The sequence below is a fragment of the Colletotrichum godetiae genome (genome assembly GCF_030913485.1).
Source record: "Colletotrichum godetiae strain CBS 193.32 chromosome Unknown BDP55scaffold_23, whole genome shotgun sequence".
Lineage (NCBI taxonomy): Eukaryota > Fungi > Ascomycota > Sordariomycetes > Glomerellales > Glomerellaceae > Colletotrichum > Colletotrichum godetiae.
The window spans coordinates 256,509-268,564 of record NW_026851271.1 but is presented as its reverse complement, the minus strand read 5'-3'; the positions used below and the strand labels follow the sequence as shown (position 1 = coordinate 268,564).

Genomic DNA, 12,056 nt, shown 5'->3' with positions numbered 1-12,056 from the left:
TAAGACTGCTCCTCAGTTTGTCGCCAACTTACCCTTTATCAAATATCCCAAACCTTCTCAACGATGTCATCGTACTGCGAAATCTTTGTGGATTTGATCAGCTCAGCTACAGTTCCCAGCCGCGACAAAGAACATCTAGACATTTCTGGGCCCTGCATGAGAGCACCTTCGAAAATCCTGACTGGACAACAGAAACCGAAAGGATCATCAGTGAGGGCAGCCTTGCACAGCCAGCTGTATTGGAGTAATTCCGAGCAATCTCCGTCAACGGCGGACGCTTGGGTGATCTACTCGATCTTTTGAATTGGTTCTCGTCCAACCCGCCTTTTGCCGATGCCGTCATACAACTGTACGTCAGATTTGACGAATTTAACGAAGATATTTCTGAGGAAGATGCTCTCCAGATTGAACGTTGCATCCCCCAGGCAGAGATTGTCGACGGCCAATCCCGAAAGAGCAACGAGAGTAGATGTCCTGCGGAGTCTCCTCAGGTCAGGTGAATCAGTTTAGTCATTGGGCTTTTGTTATCAACCTTGAAGAATCTCAATCAAGTTGGTTTCGACAAGAGACGTTTCTTCGAGGTCACGAATTATCCCGCCGCTCAACCCCTGCCTTTTGTGCAAGCCTCCTCTCTCGCTCTATTTGAGGATCCCGACTCCCTCGTATCGCTGTCATGGCAAACAATTCTCAGGTCATACCAGCAACCAGTAACGCACTTATTTGTGCACGGAAAAAATCCGACCTCGCCGCCCATGGCACAAGAATTGCACACAAAGGCCTGGAGGAAGTCACAGATATCACTTTCGACAATTTTTTCATGGAAATGGATGGCATGCCCAGTCTCAGTCAGATCGACCTCATAGATAAGGCTATGGTGGATAAACTTGGTGGACTGTTCACGGAAGAGGGAGTCAATCTAACACACCAATACAAGCCGCATTGTGCTTCTTGGGACGCCAAATAGCAATTTATGATGATGGCGATGGCCACGCATGGCACCAATAAAGGATCACTGAAACAAAGACTATCAAAGTAGGCATATTCGGCTCAAACCTAAGTGCCCGAACAACTGACCACAATCACAAATTCGGTGCCTTCTGCGTCATGGATACATCTGGAACTTCTGTCACTGTGAAAAGGTCTAGTCTATTTACTATGCGTAGCTTTCTGTTTCTTTCATCGTGGATGTTGGCCGAAAGAAAAGACACCTGAAGTCGAGATCGCCATGTCTGCCTAGAAAAGCCATGCGGGTACACGCTACCCAAAAGACTCAGTTTAGCTTCAACACGAAGAAGATGCAATTTGACATGAATCCAGTGAGCAATGGTCGCAAGGCTCTTTTCTGAAGTTTCGATCAAAGTTGATAACGATCAAAGTCAGTGATGAGAATAGCATATAAATAAGAGATTGTAGGGCCCTTAGACAGTGACCTTTCCTGCCCGGTGTTCCTGCTGACCCCACAAGCTGCTCGGTGCATAGCCCAAAGAGATCAGAGTTGTATGTCAACCTCCATATACTGCGCCGTAGTCCTTGACGATCTCCTGGCAGTAGGAATCGAACTGGACGTTCCACTCTTGAATGCGTTGGCCTTTGGTCCCCTCTCCTACTTCACCAAGGTCGATATCCAACTCCCATTGCTTGTCATTTTGGTCTTCAAAATTAGACCACCGCAGGCTGTTTTGTGCAAGAGCACCCTGTCATGATGTGTTAGCAACGGAAAACCATCGGAGCCAGTTAAGGGGAGCATACCAGCCCGGCGAGGCCAACATTATCGAACCCTTGAATGACCTGATAGAAGTCATAGCTCAGCCCTGCAGCGTCCTGTCCTAGCATTGCAGGATCATCGTTGCTGATAGCCGTTGTGACACCGTGTGCGATCATAGCTGGCAAGGGGTGATGCAGGATATCCGTAGCCAGCTGAAGAACCTCGTTGGAAATAGGGCAAACCTCAACCATAATGTTGTTCTTCTTCACAGCATGGATCAATTCGGGATGTTTGTACAGAGAGAAACCGTGGCCAATCCTTCGTGTTCCCAAGAGAACGGCGTCAAACAGATTCAGATCGGTCGAGTTACCATCGCCGAGTGTTTCTCCGGCATGGAAAAAGAAAGGCATCGTGAGGTTTTTCTCTTTGGCCTCCTGCTGGAACCACAGTAGCTCCGGCGCAAGGTCGAGCAATGTGCGGCCCAGATCTTCTTGTGAAACTAGATCGTATCCACTGAACAGTTTTGAAAAGTTACCCTTCATCTCCAACGCACTCTTCATACCTGCGCAATCAAAATTAGCTTCTTTACTGATTGCAGGAAGAGTTTCTTCTTCGACGAAAGTTTAACACACTTGCTAGAATATCATCTGTCGATTTAGATCGCTGGTCTGCCCAGATAACCCTGGCACCGTAAAAGGGAGCTAGGGTAGCGTCCTGTTGTAGGGTAATATTGTTGTGCTGGGCCCTGAAGTAATCAAGCTCTTCTTCCATAAGTCTCCACCACTTCCAACCGTTGTTATCGTCAGAAGCTGACGCTCCAGACCGAACCAGCTTGCCGGTCGAGCCTCCAGAACGAATTTCAACCCAGCTTATCCTATCTCTCGCGAGTTCATCAAAGAGATTCCTCCAAAACCTTCGTACGACGGGCTCATAAGTTAGCATGGTCCCTGCGGTACCAAACAAGGGCTGAAATCGACGCCAAATCTCGTCGACGCCCAATTCGTGCTGTATCGCTACGTCGGGAGCAAGCACCAACTTGCTCATGATGAACTCGCGGAACGCAGCCTCTCCTCCAGGGAACTGCTCAATGGCCGTCTTAACAGTCACGACCTGGCCTGTGTAATTTGCGGAGGCGATGTTGGCCCACTGGCTGACGGTGGCAGTATTCGGCGGCAAGAATGTAGGTTGAGATGCGAGGCGACCTTCCGCGGTGCCCACGGTCTTTGTAGTCGTGAACAACATGCCTTCCTCAGAGATGACGGAAGAGTACAACGTGCTATATGGGAGCATGGCTGAGAGATGCGCATGAAGTAGCGCGCCTTTTGGCATGCGCTGGACGACTTTCCACAATGTTGTGTTTGCGATCTTTGGGCGGGCCAAGGCGAACATCTCGCCAGCGAAGCTGCCGTTGTTCAAGTTCCAGACTGTTTTCATCTCGTGCTGCCGGATATCTTGGACGATTCTGTCTGCGTGGACGCAGTCTGTAGACAGACTCTCCCTAAATTTGGCATCTGTTTCGTGTCACTTAAAAGGCTCTTTGATAAACACGACATCGTATTGAACGTACCTTGTCGCTCAGTCTTCTCCAATGCAATCATTAGATCTCTTGCTCGATGATGCTGGTCAATGATGAAGCCTGTCTTTTGGAATTGAGCTCTTTCCTGGAGCTCATCTCTCTCCAGGAGGGGGTGAGATGCCGCCAGGGCAGAAAGAAGAAAAGCCGTAAAAAGACGTGATAGATTCATGATAGACTAAAGATTCTAAGGGAACTCGAGTGCTGCCTACCCGAGGTGAGGTTGAAAAGATTCAGAGAAGATCTCTCGAAGGTTATTTTATAGATCTCCCTCTCAGTCCCACAGGTGAGGCTTGAGACAATTCTTGATCCCCCGTTCTGAACACGGAACGGTTCACACTGAACGGGAACCACCGTGTCACGGGCCGGTCCTACCTTTTCTCAAAAGTCGTGCCATTCTCTGTAGCTCGCCTGCTTAGTGCAACTCTAATCTCCTGAGTCCAATCTGCCATGCATCGGACCGCTTGACTGGTGCAGCTCTGTAGGCCCATCGCATTCTGCTGTACAGATTCTCATCCGTCGATGCATATTTCAGCCGTACCACAAATCCAATGTTCGACTAAGACAAAGCCGAAATTTAACATGTCTCGGTCACTAGGTCCTTATTCGGCCAACAACATTCCGAGACGAAGTATTCCTGCGGGGAAAACAGGACGCTTTCGGTGAGGGCTTGCCATTGTAGAGCTGAGACTCCCTTTTCTACTACATTCCTCGCGGAAAAGCACGAGGCTTGTTGTCGGTGTCAGACGTTTTGAGAACCGGTACTACGGTTCCTAGCGGATTAAGCGCTCGCCGAACCATGCGCTGCCTTGCACCTACAAGGCTTATATTATATTCTCAACTATGGTAGTTTACCCGTCCCTTTTCTGTTGGAGTTTGCAGTGCGCTGCTTGGTGCCGAATGCCCCTGTTCCTAGCCGAGTTGCCCTTCGTTATTCGGCCAGTGACGATCGATACAGGTACAGTAAGGAAGATCAGGGTCAAGGCCATGATATGAGAGAACTCAAAGCTCGTAATGGCTTCATATCTTATTTACCCAGACGAAATGACCTACAGGTCAGATACCAGACTTGCTGAGTCCCGGATCCGGAGCGTCTATCATGCTAAGCACGGAACGCTTCGTTTCTAAGCTAGCGCTTGAGACATGCCGAACGCGGTACAATAACCTTTCACGTGGAACATATGATTCACAATTTTTGATACTGTATTCGAACGACGCCTCAAGATGCTATGGTAATCCCTATCAAACAGCCCCTCAGTATGCGAAACTCAATATAGGATCGCGTATTGCAACGGAGATAAATCAAAGATTGATACATACCATACCTTAGGAAAGTCGCGGTCAGATAAGAAGAGCTTCCAGTAGATTAGAGAACGAGTGATGTACTCAGGTCTTTCGATACGAGATGCAAATCACATGCAGAGGGGGAACATAGCATGCTGGCCTCGCGGCTTTACGGATAATTAAGGTAAGTGTTTAAGCTTATTGCCTCGCATTTAGATTCAGTAATCGATTCCATCAATCAAGTATCCATTAGATTCGGGGGTGAGACCTCCGGATGTTGCCACCGTATGTAGCTCGTAATTACTCAGGTAAGGTAATTTGGTATCTTCGGAAAATAGTAATAGCTGTCAAGACCTCAGGAGAGGTGCTTGTTCATAGACTAATTTATTAATCTCATTATCAATCACCATGGATCCCGTCTCACATACCCGAAGCAGATTCGGCACTTTCTCGGGACCACAAGAATATGTGGTGTCAATGACACTGGAGACCCTCGATACGCTTGACTTCAAAGGCTTCTTTGTCTTTTTCCAACATTGAACGGCTGCGTTAGCCGGCAATATTCACACGATCAGTCAGTCAAGGCAATGATCCAGGCATCAGATATTAAAGCACAAGATGAGAGAGGACATCCACTGCAGTCTTTCACCTTCCCGTGACTCAATTTTCCATCGTCGGCAAACAGCCACCCCTTCCACCGTCAAACCTCAAAATTTTCTGCCTTGAATTTTCGCAAAACTTGCTTTAGCGTTATTTTTATACGCGATTTTCTTGATATTCCCGCGTTCAATACCATGCGTGGGATAGCTTACGAGCTATGATCCGTCAGGTCCAGTATTCCTATAGAGACAGCAACAATTTGCTCGACTCAACATCCCTCGACCTCAAACCAAACAGCATTTTTTAGGCTAGAAGTACAACCTTTGGTTGTATGATAAAGGAAGTCAGACACAAGGGCTTCCAACCGCGCCAAGCATGCAAGGCCAGCTTGGTATGATGTCACGAGATGAGCAGCGCGTGAAAAAACGAACCCAATTAAAGGGCCTCTCAGTCCGGCCCCCCCAAGCGTTCGCGATCACTCGTTCATACTTCAAGTTTCCCACGTCTGTGCATTAACTCAAGCCACCATGAGGCTCCTCGGCATTCTTCCCATATTAGTATCAGCGGCAAGTTCGCTCAACTTGGAACCCAACTACACCTCCCCTGCAGGGGTTGAGATCTTTAATCCCTCAGTGCTATTCCCACCCACCGGGCCGTGGAGTCTGATGTCAAAGGCAGGAAACACTGTCTATGTCGCCGGTACATAGTCCCATGCTTCGAATCACTTGTCTGATCCACTGACAAATGCGTGGTCGCAGGCATGCGCGGCATTTACCCATCCAACAATACCCTTGCTCCGGTGGGTATTGACCGGATCCGCCAAGCTTACGGCAACATGATCCAACTTGCCGAGCTTGCTGGCACGGATCGGTTTTCGGCAGTGCGTCTTATTGTCTACACGACCGACATGTATCGCTATAGGCCTTTATGCAACCAGGCACAGACAGAGCTTTGGGGAAACGACCCTAATAGACATCCTCCTAGATCGATCATTGAGGTGCAGAGGCTAAATGACGATGACATTGTGGAGGTAGAAGGAACGTTCCTGGTCACCTCTGACTAAATGCGTTCTTGGACTCCATACACCGACATCCGCAAGGGAGCTAAGGGGGGCTTACATCGATCAGAGGATATAGATTGGCAAAACATTTCACACCGTCTGGTCTGAGAATACTTACGTGAAGAAAAGGCTATCTGTATTATATCTGGGTACTGCCATTATCCTCCATTCTCTATATAATTATCCTTCGAAGCATATCGAGGCTCTCGGATTGTCGTTTTGCTGGAGCTCAGATCACCACCTACGCAGATTGTTTCACAGGTCGTGAGCATCTTCACGCCGCTTATTTGCCGTACGGTAGGGTTTCTTTGCTACCTTGCCCAAACCACATTGAGTCCCATTGAGTATGGCCCACATGTTCTTCAACCAGCTCGTCGTTTTGGTACTTTTTGAGTTTCATCCCGCCGGCAAAACGGAGATACCAACCCCCGCCCATCTGCTGGCGCATTGTAGTTTCTTCTCTGAAATACTCAATGGAGAAGACAGTCCCGTCGTTCCGGTATCCAAACCGGAGCGTGTCGGCAACAGGGCGGTCAACTTTGTCATCAATTTCGATACCGTCTGCGGTGAAGCTGACCTTGGAAGCGTCATCAGCCACGACAGTGTCCCCGTTCTGGACCATAAAGGTCTTGATCATAGGTGAGCCATGCTTTTCGGAGAACATGTTTGCGGAGGAGATGACGGTGTATGGCCCCAGGGTTCCTCGGCCCCAATACCAGTGGTTGATCGTCTCAGTGAGCGGTGCGTTGCCCCAGTTCTTGTCGTGGTATCCATCGCCCTCTACCGTGACTGGGGACTCGCCAGCAATGGTATAAGTAGCGGTGACTTTTCCTTGGGGCACCGCAACGAACCAATCAAAATACTCGTCCTCCTTCGACCACACGCATCCTTGACCAGGGCGCCAGGGCGAGGTCGTGCTGGTCATTCGAATGTCGATGTCGAGGCTTTCCACAGCAACACGAATGTGATAGGCCTTGAGCCCCGTGCCGCGAAAGAAGTTGACACCGCTCTCATTGGCAATGGTGACATCGCACTCGACCCTACTGGAACGGAAGTCGCTTGGATCATAGGCTTGCAACATATTCCAGACTCGGCCATCGGGTGTCTCGAGCTGGACCTGGATCTTTGGTTCCAGTCCGACTTGCGGGCTGGTGAAGAGCTTTGTGTGAAACACGACCATGAGTTTTCCGCCGTTTGCCAAATGCGAGTCGAAGTACCACCATTCGAATACACCGGATTGAGAAGGGTCGGTTCTCAGAGAGTCCTCCCACTCTTCAACCTTGGTCGTTGAAAGGGAGTGTTCGGGATGTTGTTCATGGGCGGAGACCGAAGAGAGCGACATGATTTCTCAGCCCTATTAGATGAAACGTTGATGGATGAGATAGAAACCAGATGACACAAATTTCTTCTTTAGGCATGAGTTGATCAAAACCTCATTGCTGTTCTGGGTCATACCGGTTTTATATATGCGCCATGCATCGCTAGCTACGGGCATACGGAGGCATAGAGGTCCGGCATATCTATCATCTCTCCAGTTATTAAGGTTTCTTTCAAACTCTGTCGCCAGTAGTAGTAGCTCAATGCTGCTTTTCGAACCTAGAACTTGGCTTGCTAATTAATAATCACTCAACCGCAGTTGAGCTTGCGGATTTTACGGCCTGTTAAACCCGTCTTCGGGAAGTGGGAGTACTCGCTTGAAGGTGTTAACATACTTTCTGGGCTTTATACTGGGAAGCAGATGCCAAAAGCAACTCAGTAGTATTGACGTTGCAAAGCTCATCTGAGGAGAGTTGAGATGCTGCTTGCTGTAAGGTAGCAGTCTTAGGAGGAAAGCTATATCTGGGTTTATTGCCACCTTCCTCGCCGTTCAAACGCGGCGGCATTGGCGACGTCGTGAGTTTTTGAAGGAGTCAATTGTATTTCTAAATAGAAGCTAATATACAAATGGCGTACCTACTGGCAAAGATTGATGTTTTTCAGCTGCGATGCTGCGCCTTACACAACCCCATATCCATACCTTGAGGAAGACCAGTAGGGGAATAATAGTCTTTCTTCAGTGCTTGAGCAGATATCGACAACCTGGTATACTACCGATGGCTTTTCAATGCAGGCTTAAGTAATGAATATGGAATCAATTCCTATAACATTCGATGTTGATTTGAAAGAAGTGGAAGAACTGGAAGTGCAGTAGTAATGCCTAGAGTAGCGATCGTCCCAATATCGGCGGCGAGGTAGGAGGCAATATAACTTGAACTATGGTCGATCCTGCCTTCGAATTAAGATAAGGCTCCTTAGTAGTCAGTCTTACAGATCCATATGGTGGCTACATTAAGTACTGAGACGTAAGAAATATGCTCTCTTCCAGCACTGGAGATGGTGGAATGGTATTGATGTGCCAAACAAAAGCTCTTGCTCGGTCTTACTGTCCCGCACACCGAAGACATTCACCAAAATACACGAAAATATCGACCAGAATATTCAAGTACCTATGCCCTGGTGGGGTGGCTGCTGTGGTTTTCTCGAAGTGAATATACTGAATATTTCACCTTTCAGGTTGGCACTAGAAAGTATTCAGGCCGATTTTGACCTTCAATGTGGTACTAATTTTCCGGCGGCAGACACGATGTTGGCCGCGTTCCTCCTTTCTTCTTGCCTTTATTCACCACTGCGTACTGTCCACGGTGGTCTTCGATGTTTTTCCCTCGTAACCTCCACCTCTCGACCCTTTGCTTCCTCCCTCTTGTTTACTCTCACCCTACCAGAAGTAGGTATTTCCGTCACCCTTGATTCATCTCTCTTATAGGTGGAAGTCGACCAACCCTAGTACAACTTTCTTGTGCTCTCCGACTTTCTTCCTGAATCATCGCATTGGCCTCTACTTCTGCGATTGCTTTTGCATCAACGCTCTTTGGCAGTTGGCCTCTAAGAGCACAGTCGATTATCTCTCAAGTACCTTACCCCAATCACCTCGTTCACTCACTTTTGTTCAGCCTAACAAATAACAACTGACCGACGTTTAGTACCCTTGACTCCGAAGAGAGTCAAATTTTCATAGCAGCTGCCAGCAACAATAGCAGTCCTTGACGATATCCCTCCAGGCATCATACTTCAACTATTTCCAGCACACTCGCTGCGCGAGGAGTTTACAAAAACGGAATCGGACACAGAGCTCGCGCAGGTGCTCCAGCCAGGCTGGCGCTCAGCATTTAACCTTTCACGCACCTGCAAGAAGTATCGTCGAATGCTTGCTTAAGACCTATATCGGAACGTCAGCACCCACGGATCCAATGGCACCCACAAACTCACGTCCTTTATTGACTATCTCATCAAGCATGAGGACATTTCTATGTGAGCCAGGCAGCTATATCTGTACCTGGACGCCAGCAACACAGGAATCGAGGACTTGACAGAAGCAGATCTGGATTGGAGTCACTGGGCGGCCGAACAATCGGAGTCTCCTTCACCCTACTATCTCTGGCGCTCGGCAGAAGGCAAGCCTCTCCAAATGTAGGAATTTTGACGCTTCAGAACTGGAATCTTGCACCTGGGCATCCTTCTCGAGATATTCCTTTCGCGTGTACAGGGACTACGTGAGCTAGGCCTCGCAGTGCCAGGTGGCCCATTTTGCGACCAGTACGGTTCAAGTCCCAGAATCGAAATTGGTGGTTTTTTTATGGACAGGAGAGTTGGGCCCTTCAGATCTGGCCGAGTTCCGGATCTTTCGTGGTGTCCCACGGCCAATTCTGACCCTAGAGATGGTCGCTATTCGCCCTAGTGGTCTTTCAAAGACACATCGAGACACCAACCTCCCGCCAACGGATCTTGACCACTTACTTCACTTCTCGCCAAACGCCAGATCGATTTTCATTGCTAATCGGGATGAAGAACCTAGCTGTCCTCTCGACACATATTCGCAGTGGGCCAATATCGCCTGTCTCACCATCACCGAGACCTTTCCGGTTCAAGAGAAGGTTCGAAGCATGGTCGAAGGTTGCGCCTCCCTCGTTTTGCTCAAGTACCTGGACTCTAGGGGGGGCACATTCGTTCCACATTGGCCAGTGTCACCCAGGGAGATCATCACCATTCTCCGTGCGCACAAGAACACTCTTAACACCCTCCGCAGTCTCTCCCTCGATCTCAATGTCTGGTATCGAGGGGAGTTCAGGGCCATCAGGAGTCTATCAGACTTCAAGCACCTCTGGAATCTCTGGTTCGATGTCTCGAGCGTGTTGACGAGAATCAAGTATGGCTCCTCCAGTCGTTCAGATAAGCACAAGCGACTGACGCATAAACGTTTCACCTCTTTCCCTCGATCAATCAAGCATCTTTATCTCGCGGGCAATGAGCTCGGAGTTCGTTATAACATATACGAGGTGTTGCCGAATCGCGAGGAATATATCAAACTCAGAGAGGTCGAGATGGAGGAATTGGTTCAGAGATTGCCGGAACTATGGGATTCAGGCCTAGCGAACGAAGAAGATGATACGGACCAGAGCGATGTTGACGACTGATAGCGACGGTGATGAGGATCTCATCAATGGCGACGGCACTGACGACAATTCTGCTTCCTGGACTTTGAACAATGATGGTACCTAGGGCAGTCATAGCAATGGGTATAGCAGCCAGACCTAGGAGGAACACATCAGCGAGACGATTCAGGAGACCAGTCTCTCCTATCGAGACTGCTCCATCAGAGCTGGTATCGAGTCACTTAGCACCGTGTACATTCTTGGAGAGTTTTGGTAAAGGACTAGACCTTGCTTTAAGGAGAAGGAAACAATGGCGTTTTCGTAGCTGTGGATTTCCAGGCAGCATATATCATGGTGCAATTCTGGCTGAGATTGGAGGTCCGAGTCGAGGATCAAATGTTCATGTTAAAGAGTCAAGACCTACCTTACTCATGGACACCATAGAGCAATAGAGGCCTCTGGCAGATACGCAATTACTCAGGCCCATTCATAGCTACATACATGCCCAGCTTCACTTGACTTTGACAAAAATGACTTCATCGATCTGCAGAAGGAGATTCTCTCTTATCTGGAGCTGAAGGCCAACTAATCTAAGAGTAATCGTGGGCCTCTACTAGATGAAGATCAGGATCTGCTCAAGTCCAAGTACATGGAGCTTCAAAGGAAGATTCCTCTGGCAACAGAGTAATCGTGAAGCACCAACTGCAGGTAGCTATTGATATCACTACAAATAAAAGAGGCCGCACCATTCCTTTGGACAAAAGGATTGTGATTCTCAAGATCACATGGTTATACGGATTCTCACGCAAATCTCACGTTAAGAAAGAAAAAAAGAGAATTCTTTAATTACCTTGAAAAGTTTTCGAGTCGTTCTTTCCCGGAACGTGCTGCCTCCTGAGCGCTGCTTCCGGGTCATGAATTCGCCTGTGATCTTTATTTTCTTTCCCTGCCCAACTCACCTCTCCTTTTCCACCCACACAGCTCTTCTTTTCCTTCTCCTTCACATTAGCTGGCCTCTTCCGACTAACTCCTCTTCCTTTCAACTACCAGGATCTTTCCTTGTGCGCAGGAGAAACCCTTTCTCTCTCAAATAAGACAACGAAAAGAGCTTCGCCCTCCTCTCACTCTCCTGGCTCTTCCAGTATTTACTACTCGCCACTCGACACTTGCACTCCTCAGCGTCTTCAGTTGTCTCCGTAGCCAGCTTCTTGCGCGGTACATTCCCCGCGCCCTCATTTTTAAATCACTCGCAGTGCTAACAATTATTTGAGAAGGATTCTTGCTTGTGGGCTCACCTACCTCGAGTGATGCCTGTCTGGCTGCCACAATTACTTCCGATTCTTCACCTACTGCTCTAGTGGCTCA

The 12,056-nt window shown here is 48.5% G+C and overlaps 4 protein-coding genes across 4 annotated transcripts; 2 read left to right on the top strand and 2 right to left on the bottom strand.

Annotated features, from left to right (window-relative positions):
• Positions 1 to 1,502: 1,502 nt before the first annotated feature.
• On the bottom strand, positions 1,503 to 3,450 carry BDP55DRAFT_553266 (adenosine deaminase family protein; the record flags this gene model as incomplete). The annotated part of the gene is made up of 4 exons (XM_060569274.1): positions 1,503 to 1,694; positions 1,750 to 2,267; positions 2,338 to 3,216; positions 3,273 to 3,450. 4 exons carry the CDS (start codon positions 3,448 to 3,450, stop codon positions 1,503 to 1,505), a joined length of 1,767 nt encoding a protein of 588 aa, XP_060428952.1.
• A 2,239-nt stretch (positions 3,451 to 5,689) lies between these two features.
• Positions 5,690 to 6,225, top strand: BDP55DRAFT_729186 (endoribonuclease L-PSP; the record flags this gene model as incomplete). Its single annotated transcript, XM_060579535.1, has 2 exons — positions 5,690 to 5,861; positions 5,921 to 6,225. The coding sequence occupies 2 exons, from the start codon at positions 5,690 to 5,692 to the stop codon at positions 6,223 to 6,225; spliced, it is 477 nt and encodes a 158-aa protein (XP_060428951.1).
• Positions 6,226 to 6,505: 280 nt separating this feature from the next.
• Positions 6,506 to 7,621, bottom strand: BDP55DRAFT_715992 (uncharacterized protein; the record flags this gene model as incomplete). The annotated part of the gene is made up of 1 exon (XM_060578325.1): positions 6,506 to 7,621. Exon 1 carries the CDS (start codon positions 7,562 to 7,564, stop codon positions 6,506 to 6,508), a length of 1,059 nt encoding a protein of 352 aa, XP_060428950.1. The 5' UTR covers positions 7,565 to 7,621.
• A 2,356-nt stretch (positions 7,622 to 9,977) lies between these two features.
• BDP55DRAFT_729184 (uncharacterized protein) lies at positions 9,978 to 10,733 on the top strand (the record flags this gene model as incomplete). Its single annotated transcript, XM_060579534.1, has 1 exon — positions 9,978 to 10,733. The coding sequence occupies one exon, from the start codon at positions 9,978 to 9,980 to the stop codon at positions 10,731 to 10,733; it is 756 nt and encodes a 251-aa protein (XP_060428949.1).
• Between the last annotated feature and the right edge of the window lie 1,323 nt (positions 10,734 to 12,056).